The sequence below is a fragment of the Haplochromis burtoni genome, unplaced genomic scaffold (genome assembly GCF_018398535.1).
Source record: "Haplochromis burtoni strain Fernald_Lab_line unplaced genomic scaffold, NCSU_Asbu1 Contig_116, whole genome shotgun sequence".
Classification (NCBI taxonomy): domain Eukaryota; kingdom Metazoa; phylum Chordata; class Actinopteri; order Cichliformes; family Cichlidae; genus Haplochromis; species Haplochromis burtoni.
The window spans coordinates 1,826,015-1,838,375 of record NW_024582477.1 but is presented as its reverse complement, the minus strand read 5'-3'; the positions used below and the strand labels follow the sequence as shown (position 1 = coordinate 1,838,375).

The 12,361-nt window shown below is 43.9% G+C and overlaps 1 protein-coding gene across 1 annotated transcript; it reads right to left on the bottom strand.

Moving 5' to 3' along the window:
* Positions 1-4,944: 4,944 nt before the first annotated feature.
* On the bottom strand, positions 4,945-12,361 carry sp4 (sp4 transcription factor). Its single transcript, XM_005928542.3, has 7 exons — positions 11,597-12,361; positions 11,243-11,313; positions 9,896-10,246; positions 8,604-9,804; positions 7,718-7,916; positions 6,438-6,637; positions 4,945-6,142 (listed from the first exon to the last, which is right to left on the bottom strand). Exons 1-7 carry the CDS (start codon positions 11,601-11,603, stop codon positions 5,871-5,873), a joined length of 2,301 nt encoding a protein of 766 aa, XP_005928604.1. The 5' UTR covers positions 11,604-12,361; the 3' UTR covers positions 4,945-5,870.

Here is a 12,361-nt window from a genome sequence, read left to right as displayed (position 1 = left end):
TGTGTAAAGGTGATCTCCTAATTAACACACAGTGAGTCTTAAAGTGAAATCCACAAAACAGTTCAAGATTAAGAACTATTTTACCTGTACATTTGATGCCAGTTCCCCTCTTTCTCTATATGTCACTCACTCGCTGATACTAACACACAGAAGATATTCTGCAAATATTACGGTGTTTCCTGCTTGAACTTCAGCTTTGAACAGCTCTGCACTTTGGCTTTCGTGTGAATCATTCATTGTATTTGTTATTCAACATTTTTTTCACCAAAGATTCAGCAGTTATAAAAATATAAATCAAACCATTTTTTAAGGAAATGTATTCTGCGGTTTTATATACCAGTTTCAGTTACTGTTGTTAATATGTTAACAGTAAAAATAAGTTTTCTTAAAAATAATAACACTACTGTTATGTTACTTACTGTACTTGTGGAGGAACCCTAAGAGACTCTTATAGACATCTAAAGGAAAAATATTTTTTAAATATAGATGCAGATTCATGCAGGAATATTGATGAGTTTTTTTTATTTGATTTGATTTTGTAGTGTGAGAACAGACAGATGGGAGTCTCATAGTCAGTCAGTTTCTCTGGCTCTGAAACAGCACAGACCTTTGAGTTTTTGGAAGACGCCCCGTTCTTTCTTCTTTGTCTTCCTGATTTTAAGGTCTTCAGACTTCTCTGGAATATTGATAACAGATACAGCTGACTGAGACATGGATGGAGTTTTAGAAAGAGGTTCCTCACAGGGAACTTTCAAAAGGAGGTTCTTCACTGAGGGGAACAGCAGGCATTGGCCGACTTTCAGACTTTTTGGCAGGGTCTTTCAGAAGGACATTCTTCATTGGAAAGAACATCAGAAATTGGTGGAGTTTCAGAAGGGGGCTTAAAGATCTTGGATATATCATTCTTTTCTACATCTGCAATTGAAATGAGCAGCACTGGCGCAAAGTTTGCACTGTTGGTGAGTAGAATTTCTTGAGGATATTTGTCTCTGATTTTTGTCAGTATGCTGTGGACCATGTCATCTCTAATGGAGCAGGAGAAGATTGCCTGGCTTTCCACCGCTGTGAGAGTTTTGTTGACATGATCCAAAGTGGCCTTTGTGACACTGAAGGAGATTATGCTCAGATTCTGGGACGCCCTGTTCGACAGGGGGCGAGGAGGAAGCTCCCAGAAGCCCTGCAGGACGCAGGGAACTACCTCTAACCAGTTCGTGTGCGGTGAGCAGTTTGGTGCTTTGTGCTTCCTGATGCTTCTCTTTCAGGATCTGAATGTAATTTCTCACCATGCTGAGGACTTTACGTGTTCTGTAGAGTAATGTTATAAGAATGATCTTTTAAACATATTTAAAGAATCACAGAAATATTGAAACACTGTAGCTGGACTATTAAGAATCTCACTGATATTTAGGACGTACGGCCTAAGGAGCATCCACGCTTGAAACTTTATATCCCTCATTTTGTTAATGACATTCACGGCCCAAACCTAAGATGAAAAACACATTTACAGGGCATTTTATTCTAGAGGTTATGTGAACATAATGAAAAAAATAAATCTCCAAAAGTTTCAGAAGAGGTTTGGCTTCTTCTTCATCGAAATCATCTAATTCAAACTCTCAAAGCCTTCAAAAGAAAACAAAAGAGAGGTTTTCTCACAGCATTAACTCACTGCTATCTGAGTGTCTCTTTGCTTGTCTCCACCAAAAGATTTCTTAGATCTTCATGTTTGATGGGATTTTGTTTTCCTTCTGAAGCCTAAGAAACTCCATCATCATTGCAATCTAGAAATAAAAGGAGACATTTGAACACCACCAAACTCAGGTCCTCGGAAATTACCTGTTTTATGTTCGTTTTGGTTTGCATGGGATCTGGGTCTTACCTGAGCCCTGTAGCCTGGAAGATATCAGCAGGTCTTCACAGCCATGTCGTAAATGCATGTGTTGAACAAAACCTGTCAAAGAAATAACGAGTTACTCATTGTAATTTAAACTGATCGTCAGTTTGTCAGCTTTTAAAACTACATCAAATTCTTTAAACTGAAATGCAGTAAAAACAAATACTGTCACATACCCTGATGGGTTTGTAGATTCCTCTACTTGCTTCCATTGAAATGTTGTAGTTGTATCACAGTCGGGAACAAAAAATGTCAAAAAATTGTGTAATGTACAATGTAGACCTTACTCTTTATGTCACTCACTTGCTGACACACACACAGACACACACACAGACACACACACAGAAGACGTTTTGCAAAGATTCTGTTGGTTTTTTTTGAGATGATTGAGTTTAGGCTTTTAAAATACATCATTCCACTCTTAAAGTAATTTAATGAATATGAGATTTCAAATTTTCTTTGATCATTGTACATGTACAACTTTAAAACTTCGTCTGTGTGAACTTTATCTTATCATAGGTGAATGATTCGATGTATTTCCGTTAAATTTAACAAGCTTCCCAAAAATGTCAGCAATTAGAGGATTTCAGAAAGAAAAAGAAAAACCCCATGAAATGCTAAACTAATGGTGCCAAAGCCATACATATACAGGCTACATGCTAAATGACTTCAGCTCTCACAGTGGTCGGTATTACATCAGAGTATCTTCAACAAGAGGTAAGGGGGGAATCAAGCTCACGTGTTTAAACTACAACACAGTAACCTAACAGGCTGCACCAGCCAAGCCTGAATAAGCAGTTATTTTGTGTGTATCTGGTGTTATTTAGCCCCGGCGAGTGGGGTCAGGTGCAGGTCATCTGCTGGTCCCTCTGGTTACCAGCTTGTGTCATGTGAAAGCATGGTCAGAGGTTATCCTGAGGTCACCGGCTCTCTATGCATCTCATTATTGTGCAGCATGAGTGAGAAAATTATTACAGCTATCATTTGAAGCTCTAATCTTACCCATGATGATCAGTGTGGGTCTCCTGGTTCTCACTTAACATTACTGGGATTTTTAAGCACTGAAGAGCCACAGAGAGGCTTTATTGTAGAAAAATCCCCCCCCTCATGCTTCAGTGTGTGATAGGAGAATAAGAAAGTCTGCCTTTGTTCTGATACTTCTATAGCTTATTAGATTAAAATAATTGATACCTACAAAACTTGACAGAAGCACCTGAGGGTGCAGAGAGAAGAGCTGCGAACTGTTTTTGAAGTGCTTCAAAGGAGTGACGCGCCAAAGGTACACGTGAGGTGCCAACTACGTGACACGCTTTGTAAACCCGACAGAGTGACTTGTGGGTGAACCCTCACAGGCTTGGCGCTTGCCGTTGCAATTAAGATGTTGTTTTTGTTGATTATTTTTATTTCTGGAGTTTCCATCATCTAAGAAAAACCTCCAGAAATATACAAGAAGAAATTCATTCAAGCAGGTTTGACAAATTTCTTATTGAGTGTCAAACGATTGTCCTGCGACTCAGGTCGGATCTTCGCAGCGCCATTCCGAAGGCCACAAGTGGCACAAAGAGAAACCCGGGAGCAGAAATTGTTCCCACAGGGAGGGCGGCTACTTCATCATCACCGCTGTCAAAACACAGCTGAGAGAGAATACCCAGTAATAAGGAGGCGGCACGAGTTATAGCTGTGTGTCTGTGCAAAGAGCACCATATGTAAAAATAAAATAAATTCGCAGTGACTCACTCCCCACTCAGAATCATCAGAGATGAAATGTGAGCCTCACTTTAAGAATCACTTTATTGTCAAGTGTTATGCAGGCAAAGCATCTTTTCTGCTTGTAATTTTTCTTCCCTTTTTTTTTTGTTTTTTGTTGACATAACACATTTGTACAAACCAGTTTTAAAAATATCAATAAACTGGAGCCTTTGAGGCTGTCCTGCCAAAAAACCCATTATCAAATGTCATGGAGACGAACAAACATCTTTAGAAAAAGATTTACAAATGAGATGTCACTACAAAATATCAAAGAAAGAAAAAAAAAAGAGAAGTCGTCACACAAAATATTACCAAAAAACATCTAAATTTGTTTGGTATCAACCTTTTTCAGCTTTAAACAATAGTAACTTTTTTTCTCCTTTTTTTCTTTTTCTTTTTTTTTTTGTTTTTTTGCTTTCTTCTTCTTTTGTTTGTTGATTTTTTTTCTCCAAAAACACGTTATGGCGCAGAGAGAAAAGAAAACAGAAGAAGAAATGAACAGCGATGGTCAGACATAGAAAGACAAAAAAAGAAAAAAAAACAGAAGCACAGAGAATAAAGAAGAGAGAAGCAGCACTACGGCAAAGAACTGAAACATGCTGTACACAACCTCAGAGTCAACGCGCACAAATACAAGTCCAGCAAAAAGGCAAATATTACAAATCAAGGATAAATAATAAATTAGCCATACACAGTGGGGGTCCTGTGTGTTAACATACTTAAGGAGGGGTGGGGGAGTTAAAAGAATTGATAAATTTTATAAAATAAAAGCATCTTATTATTATTTTTTTTAATTTCAAATGAATATACGCACTGAACTAACACAGAGAAACACCACCAGAAAACATTTCGTAATATCCACGTAGCTAAACGGCCTGACCGACTCCCACCCAACAGCTCCGTCTTATATATATACCTGCCTGTGCTTTGGTTTGCACTCCGCGTCACCCTCTTACAAGTCCGGAGAGCTCCCCTCTGACTCCGTCCGGCTCACTCCGGAGATCCCTCTGTACGACAGCTTGTGTTAAGGCAATTGTGGTACATCGGTCGTGTAGCGGGGTGGGGGGTTTAGAGGGGCGGTCATTAGAGCACAGAAAGCAAAAAAAATTTGAAAAGAAAGAAAAGAAAGCAACGCTGTCACCACAGTTACGCCGACCGTGCCGTGTTGTTTTGTTTGATGTAAAACTGTCAAACACGTGGCGGCGTGAAGTGTGCAGCCGTGATGTCAAAGCCACCCTGTGGTACCAGGTCATCCGGACTACGGCGCTGCCTTCCTTAATCTTAGAGCGAACTGGCTTGTTGTATTAACAAGAGAAAACTTCCCCTGACAATGTAAACATGGTTTCACTAGGATTGTCATTATTACAGTATTGCTTTCACTACACAAACAAAGTTGTAGAAAGCTAGATTGTTTTTCTCTATAGAAACCCTTTTTTTTTCTAATGGCCACTGCGCCTCAATAGGAATGCATTTTATAAATCTTTTTTTATATGTGCTTTTTTTCCTCCCCTACTCTTCTTTTTTCTTCTCTTTTCTTAGAATTATCCCCCTATATTTGTCATCTGATCGCAAAAGAATCAAACACCTGAATCTTATCTGAGGACTTAAACCTGAACCATGAATAAAAACTCAAATTAGGTAGATCCTCTGCAGGACAGCATGGGAGTACACACTCATTCACACAGCTCACATTTACACCCACCCCCCTCCCAATACTGCCCCTGTTCTGTCACTGATCTGCAACAGCTCTGTACCTTGATTGACCCTCAGCACTGCCTGACAGGTGTGAAGCAGGAACACAACTTTTGTGCATAGAGTTCTGTTGTGATTAGGAAAATGTCTCTCAAGTGTCGGGTGGTTTCAAATTCAGCAGGTCTCCTGTCTTGTGCTAATCTGCGTACATCCCTTCCCCGCCACACCTGAAATTCTTAATAGATTAAATTTTTATAAATGCCAAACTAATCTTTGATACACTCTAAATTTCTTTATTTTGTTATTATACGCGTTAGTTTTGTTTTAGACTGTTTATATTTTTCAGGTTTCCCTTCATCGCATGGACCCCTGCCCGTCCCTTTAGAGTCTCTTCGTGAGCGAACCCTTTCAAAATAAGGTCAAATTTTAGAAAAAAAAGGAAGAAAAAAAAAGAGAAAAGTAACCCCTTACAGTCTATGCAAAGACCTCCAAAAAAACAGGAAGCCAGCCTTCCAGCAAAGAGACGGGAGGCAGGCGCCTACTCAAACTCCTCCTCTTCCTCCTCCTCTTCCTCCAGGTGATTGGAAGTGGTCGGCGTAGCGGGGTCAGAGTCACGCGACAGTGTTGCTACGGCGACAATCTGCGGGGAGGCGCCGAGGTCCTCGGGAGTGTCTTCCTCCATGTCGTCAGTGGTGATGATTGCCACCGCGGCGCTGCTCTTCTTGTTCTGGTGGGTCTTGATGTGCTTCGAGAGGTGGTCGCTGCGCATGAAGCGCTTGGAGCATTCGGGACACTCAAAGCGCTTTTCTCCTGCAACAGTGTGGAGAACAAAAAAGTCAGACTAATGTTTTAAGGAAGACTTTAAAAGAAAGAAAGTAAAGAAAAATTGTGATTCCACCTATTTTTGCAGCTTTTCTCTGCCCTATAGATTATTTGGGTGGTGGGAAAAAACAAAAACCTTTAAAGGTGCCACTTTGGCTTCTGCTGGACATTTCTCAAGAACTGAGGGTAAAATTAAAACATTGCAGCTCTAGTTTGCATTCAGCAGTGAATTCAAATTCAATTCAAAATCACCCTGCATGTCTGTGTCTATGCTTTCTCCCACCTGTGTGTGTTCTCCGGTGTCTCTGCAGCTCGTCGCTCCGGGTGAACCTCTTGCCACAGAAGATCCAGTTACAGACAAACGGCCTCTCACCGGTGTGCCAGCGCAGGTGGGCCCGTAGGTGGGATGTCTTTCCATAGACCTTCCCGCAGCCCTCCATGTGGCAGATGTGCTGCTTTTTCTTTGTGGGATCCCCGCTGTTCCTACAACACAAACTTCTGTTATGAGTGAGGACCAGGAGGTTTGTGTGTGTGTGCTACAGATCAAACTCAAAATACTCCTATAATAATTACATGTTTATATTTGTAATTCCATAATTTTTATATTACAAAGCCTTTTGCTTATCCCCCCCCCCCCCCCCATATACTCTGTAACCCTAAAGCTTTAGCATTACCTGAAAGAAACGCATGCAGGAAAACAAACGTTCTCAGGCAAAGTCCCTCCTCTAAATCAAATAGAGCATTTCCTGTAGTGAGAATATGGCTGTCATGCACTCCTCCTGTTGCTGCGTGTTGTGTTTAAGAAGCCAATTCTCATGACATTTTCAGTGCTTCATGTGTGAAAACAGTTTTAGATATAGTTTTGTGCTTTTGTCTCATTTAGTATGTGCAGATGCATGAATTGTCAAGTTGGACCCCGCCTTCTCTTTCAGTCGTTTGCCTGCACCCCACCCCCACTTCTCCTCTGCATTTGCAAGCCTCAGAAGTTATCTCACGAGCGCTGGGCCCAACTGCCAACGCGTCTGTGTATGTTAAGCAGCGTAGCAGAACAAGGTACAATTTTTTTATGAATCAGGAAGTAAACTTTATGTCTCATTAGCATATATACATATATTTTTTTTAAAACATCATATGGACATGGTAACCAATATATGAGTATGTAAAATTTCAGCTTAGGAATCCTAATCTTTTATTCAAAAGCAATTAAAATTCAATTGCATCTTTTTTTAAACCACTGTTGGTGCATGATATTGAAAATTCTGGAAACAATAATTTTTTTTTCTCAATGTTCTCAAAATTGAGAACATGTTATTTATGGATTTATGGAGAATGAACTGTGTCAGTCTTGTCAGTTTTGTTAATTTGTTAGTAGTAATCAGTACAGAGAGAAAACTGCTGTGAGGTGATGAAAAAAAAATCCACTACGGAAAGACTTTTAAGTCCAAAAACAAAAAACTGCTTCCTTTGAGATTGTATAGTTTGGATTCACTATAACTTCTGAGCCTTCAAAGTCCCTTCAAAGACTAGAAATAATCATGAGTATCTTATGCATGCTTTGCATACCTTCCCTCTCCATCCCTGCAGTTTGGACAAGAGCAGGCAACACGTCGAAGCCTCTTGCTGGGCGGTCCCTCCTGGTCTGAAGAACTTTGCACAGAGCTCAGCTGGTCTGGACTCATTGACGAGCCTGATGCAACATTGCCCACAGTGACAGTCACTGGAGACGACTGAACTTTGACCCCATCTTGACCCTGTGGTTGACCTGGAGGATGATTGAAAGTGTGTAAACACATGATCAAAAACAAGAACAGTTTCTATATTACAACAGAGAAAGTTAAAAAACAAGAACACCTTTGACTACAGGCTGTACATACAATATGGAGCCACCATTATATCTCCCATTGGTTTGAGGTGATCTGCTTTGAAACTTTAGGCCTAAAGCATATGCTGCATTGTCTGTTCTATTCTAAATGTACTAAATGAGCATATGAATTTCACTCAAGAAGACTTGAAACTAACACTTAAAGCCTTTAACTCTTTAGGAAAATAATTGCTGAGGTATTAAAACAAGTGAGATGTAGTATCATTTTTCATAGACTTTTCTACAAACTGATACCAAGAGAGTCACCCTCTGCTGATCACTAGAAAGAATGTAGTTCAATGACTTGGTCTTCACTTTAAAGACAGAGAGGCAACATGCACTTTTATTACAGACTATGTGTCATACACACAGTCTAACTGAGCAAGCAGGAGAGCAGGACATCCTTTAATTCAAGCTTTATAGATTAGTTTGTCATGATATGAGGGATTAGCGCACTGGACTAATATGATATTTTCTCAAGAAATAAAGACTCTCTGTCTCCACAACCCCATTGCATTCACGGTTTATGAAAGTGAGCAGATTGGTGCTGAATACGCATTTAGACAGTTACTCTCATAATGCCCTTACCCTGTAGACCAGTAATAGTGAGTGGTACGCCCTGCACCTGGACCCCAGCTGTGCTCAGTCCTGCAATGCTGACCGTCTGCACCCCTGACCCAGGGTTTATCTGGGCTGCACTTAGCGTCAAGGGAGCTCCACTAAGAGAGACTAGTCCCCCACTTCCAACTGCAGTCCCACCAGCTACCGGAGCCAGCGTCAGCTGCTGTGGCACAGCTGTCCCGAGACCACCCTGCAGGGAGACTCCACCGGGTAGCTGCAGCGTTTGCCAGGTGAGCTGCCCAGAGGGTGATAGGGTTGGGGTACGAATAAGGACCTGGGCAGAGTTCGGGAAGGCCTGGATGGGCTGCAAGGTCTGTCCTGGAGCCAGCTGCAGGGTCTGAATGTGCTGAGGTTGCTGTTGGCCCTGTGCCTGACCCTGACTCTGAGGCTGGGGCTGCAGCTGGATCTGCTGCACCAACTGGTGCCCCACCTGGCCCACAATCACCTGCTGAATGGCTCCAGGTGTGTCTGTCTGGTTCTGTAGCCCATTGGTCTGATTCTGGCTTTGAGAGTCTGCCTCGCTGCTCTGCACTTGGGCGTCAGCTGATCCACCCTCTGATCCAGCTGACACCACTTGAGCCCCATCAGGCACGCTGTCGCCTTCAGCTACTGCCATTGTTGATCCAGCTGCAGCTGTGGTAGGAGCCACCCCTGACACAGCTGTTGTCACCAGCTGGTTGCCATTAGCAACAGAGAATGTGCCATCTGCTGATTGGATAAGCTGCACAGCTCCACCCCCTCCGACATTATTGATCACAGGCAAAGCCAGGGTCATGCCACCAAGGTTTATAGGTACTGTGGTCATGACAGGAGTTTGGGAGCCTTGCAGAGTCTGCAGCTGAAGTGGGAATGACTGCGCAGGACGGATCTGCAGTGGAACCGTCTGATTGGCTGTACTCGTCAGGATGGCCTGCTGGTTGGTGGGTTGAATGATAGCTTGGGTCTGGCCCGAACTCGGAGTCTGGATGAGCTGAACCTGCTCGGGAACGGCCCCGATGGACGCTGTTTGAGGGCTGATGTGGATCTGCTGTCCATCTGCAGTCTGCAAGTGCGGGATGACCTGATACTGGACTCCTGCTCCGGCATTGGGCAGGTTCTGAACCTGGATGATCTGAAATTGCTGCTGCTGATTGGCTGCGACACTGTTGGTCCCACCTACTGCCTTTACCTGCCCAACAGGAAAGGAGCAGTAAATCAGTTATGTGGACAAGGATTAAAAATTGATAAAAACATTTGCACAAACACACCACTCCCCTCACCTTACGTCCACCAGGTGAGCTGTCATTAGTCAAGGTGGTGGCCACGGTCACAGCAACAGGTTGACTGGTGTTCTCCTTGGCCATAGTAGGCGCTGCTGTAATGATCTGCCAGCCGTTCCCTGTGAACTGTGCCGGGACCAGTTCTAGCTGCTGGGGCACTAAGGCCTGACCCCCAGCTGTGTCCACCACTATTTGACCCTGGATCTGTCCCGCCTGCAACTGGATCTGACCAGCCTGGACCTGGATCTGCTGGGCCCCTGCTTGGCCCTGTGCCCCCTCTGCTCCCCCCTGCCCTCCGATCTTACTGCAGGTGGCTGCTAGCAGAGCCAATGGAGAGGGCTGAGAGGAATCCTAGAGGAGACGGTGGAGGAAAGGGGATGGAGGAGTAATGGATGGATGGATGGGAGGGGTGAGAAGGGTGATAGGGAAAACAGGAGTGACAGGTGAAGGAAGGACAAGAAGGGAGTCAGGGTTAGAAACATACATTAACAGCTTGTACGCATACACAAACAAAGCCGAAGAGTACATGTGCAAAGATAAAAACGCTTAAGGCTGGGGATGATAGCAGGTATCATTGCACACGCTCACGCAATGATTAATTTTAAATGAATAAGAGAAAAAGAGCGAGGGGTGGGAAATAACATGGTGCAGAAAAAAGAAACACAAAAAGCTGAGTGAAAGCGAGAGAGAGAGCTGTCAGTGGAAGTGGGCGGTATTACAGGAAGCGAGTGGGTGGGCGTGTGAGAACCACATTTCTGTTTTCTGAGAACACTGGAAGAAAATGCCGCCTTCTCTCTCCTCCCTTTTCAAAGGAACTAGGTCGCAGGCAAATTTTTAATGCTCAACACCTCACAACAGTGCACGGGGAAACAGCCTAGATTTTGTAACAACTACAACAGCAGGAAAATTAACACAGCAGCAATGCTCGTCATGCACATTTAATGACAATAAGATGCGCTCAAGAACAGCTGCCTGGCTCAAAAATAATCTCAAAGATATATATGTATACAACCTGCTGCAGAGAGAAGTTTCACAGTCTTGGGGCCACTTAACCAAAGCTGCAGGTCTTTCAATAATATCCACGTGCAGAATTAAATCATTCTGACCATAATTCAAACAGACAGTTCAAAAAGTATAGCGGCTGAAGTGTGACAGCCGTGTAAGCCTATTCATGAGGCTCTGGGTTGGCTCACTGTAGGGCTGCACAGAAGCAGGAAGTGGAATTCACCAGAGAAACGCCCCCAGAGGTGTCTGGCTGGCTAGGCTGGGAGGGAGGGAGTACATTTTTGGCCTACAGGCAAGGGAAAAGTAACGAACTATAATAAACTCCTGTCTCCTTGCTTTTACCTGTGATCCAGAACTTTTCCCCCTTTTAGATGCTTTCCCTCCTTCAGTTCCAGATGATTCCTTCTTCGAGTCTGTGAGGAAGAGGCAGAAATGTTAGAATATTTTCAATTACAATATTATCACATAGGGATTACTGAGTACTACAAAGTCCCGAGCAGTATACGGGGCACTGCATGCTGCAAATAAAATCCAAGCAAAAAAATAGCATATATGGCATCACAGAGGTGATCAATATAGACAGAAGAGAAACCAGTAACCTTATCATCAATATCAAAGGGGCATTGAGCTTCCTATCTGTCAAACGGCTATAAAGAGGGAAAGAGGGGTGGAGACGGGGAGGGGGAGGGTACCTACCACTCATAACGCATTAATATACCGAGAGGGAGAGGGTGTAGTTCACGGTAGAAGGCCGGCCGGGTACACAGGCGGAGGACGGCCTATATGTTCGGCTCTGAGCCGTGGCGGATCTGCCCGTTTGACGAAACCACCCACCGGCCAGGAAGGGCGGTGCCAAGCGCAGGAACAATCAAACAGCCCCAAATAACGGAAATAACAGAGAGAGCGGTGACCGTCCCCGGTCCGCCGGACACCTCACAGATCCGTCGTATGACTCCTTTACCGGATAGACAGTCCATAAACGAACAAATTGGCGGTTGTCAGAGTGATATCCACAGAGAAGTTGGCAGTGTGTGACCGTAGAGGCCCACCCACTTCCATTTAAGCATCAGGACAACACCCTCCTCGCAGCTCCTGCCTGTCACCGCTGTTTCTCACGCCGCACGACGCGGGGACGCCTCGTCGCTGTCCGTCGCGCGCCGAAAACAAACCGTCACCTGTGTTGGTATTTTAAGCGTGTTCCCCTTTTTTTCGTGCACAATTGATTTTTTAAAGGGGGGGATACAGGGAGATAGCTGTGGCTTTTGTGGGCGGATGCGCTCCTCCCACATATTCAGATTGGACGACGGGGCTCGGCGTGCGAGGGTCGAGATGGGAGTTGTATTTTGGTGAGGCCTCGCCTTCTCGAACTGGCTAGCGCGAGCGGGACTACAACTTCCGTGATGCTCCGGCTTGTCGGTTGGGTTTGGAGCGGCGGTGTCGGTAGTCATGTTGGTGTGAGAG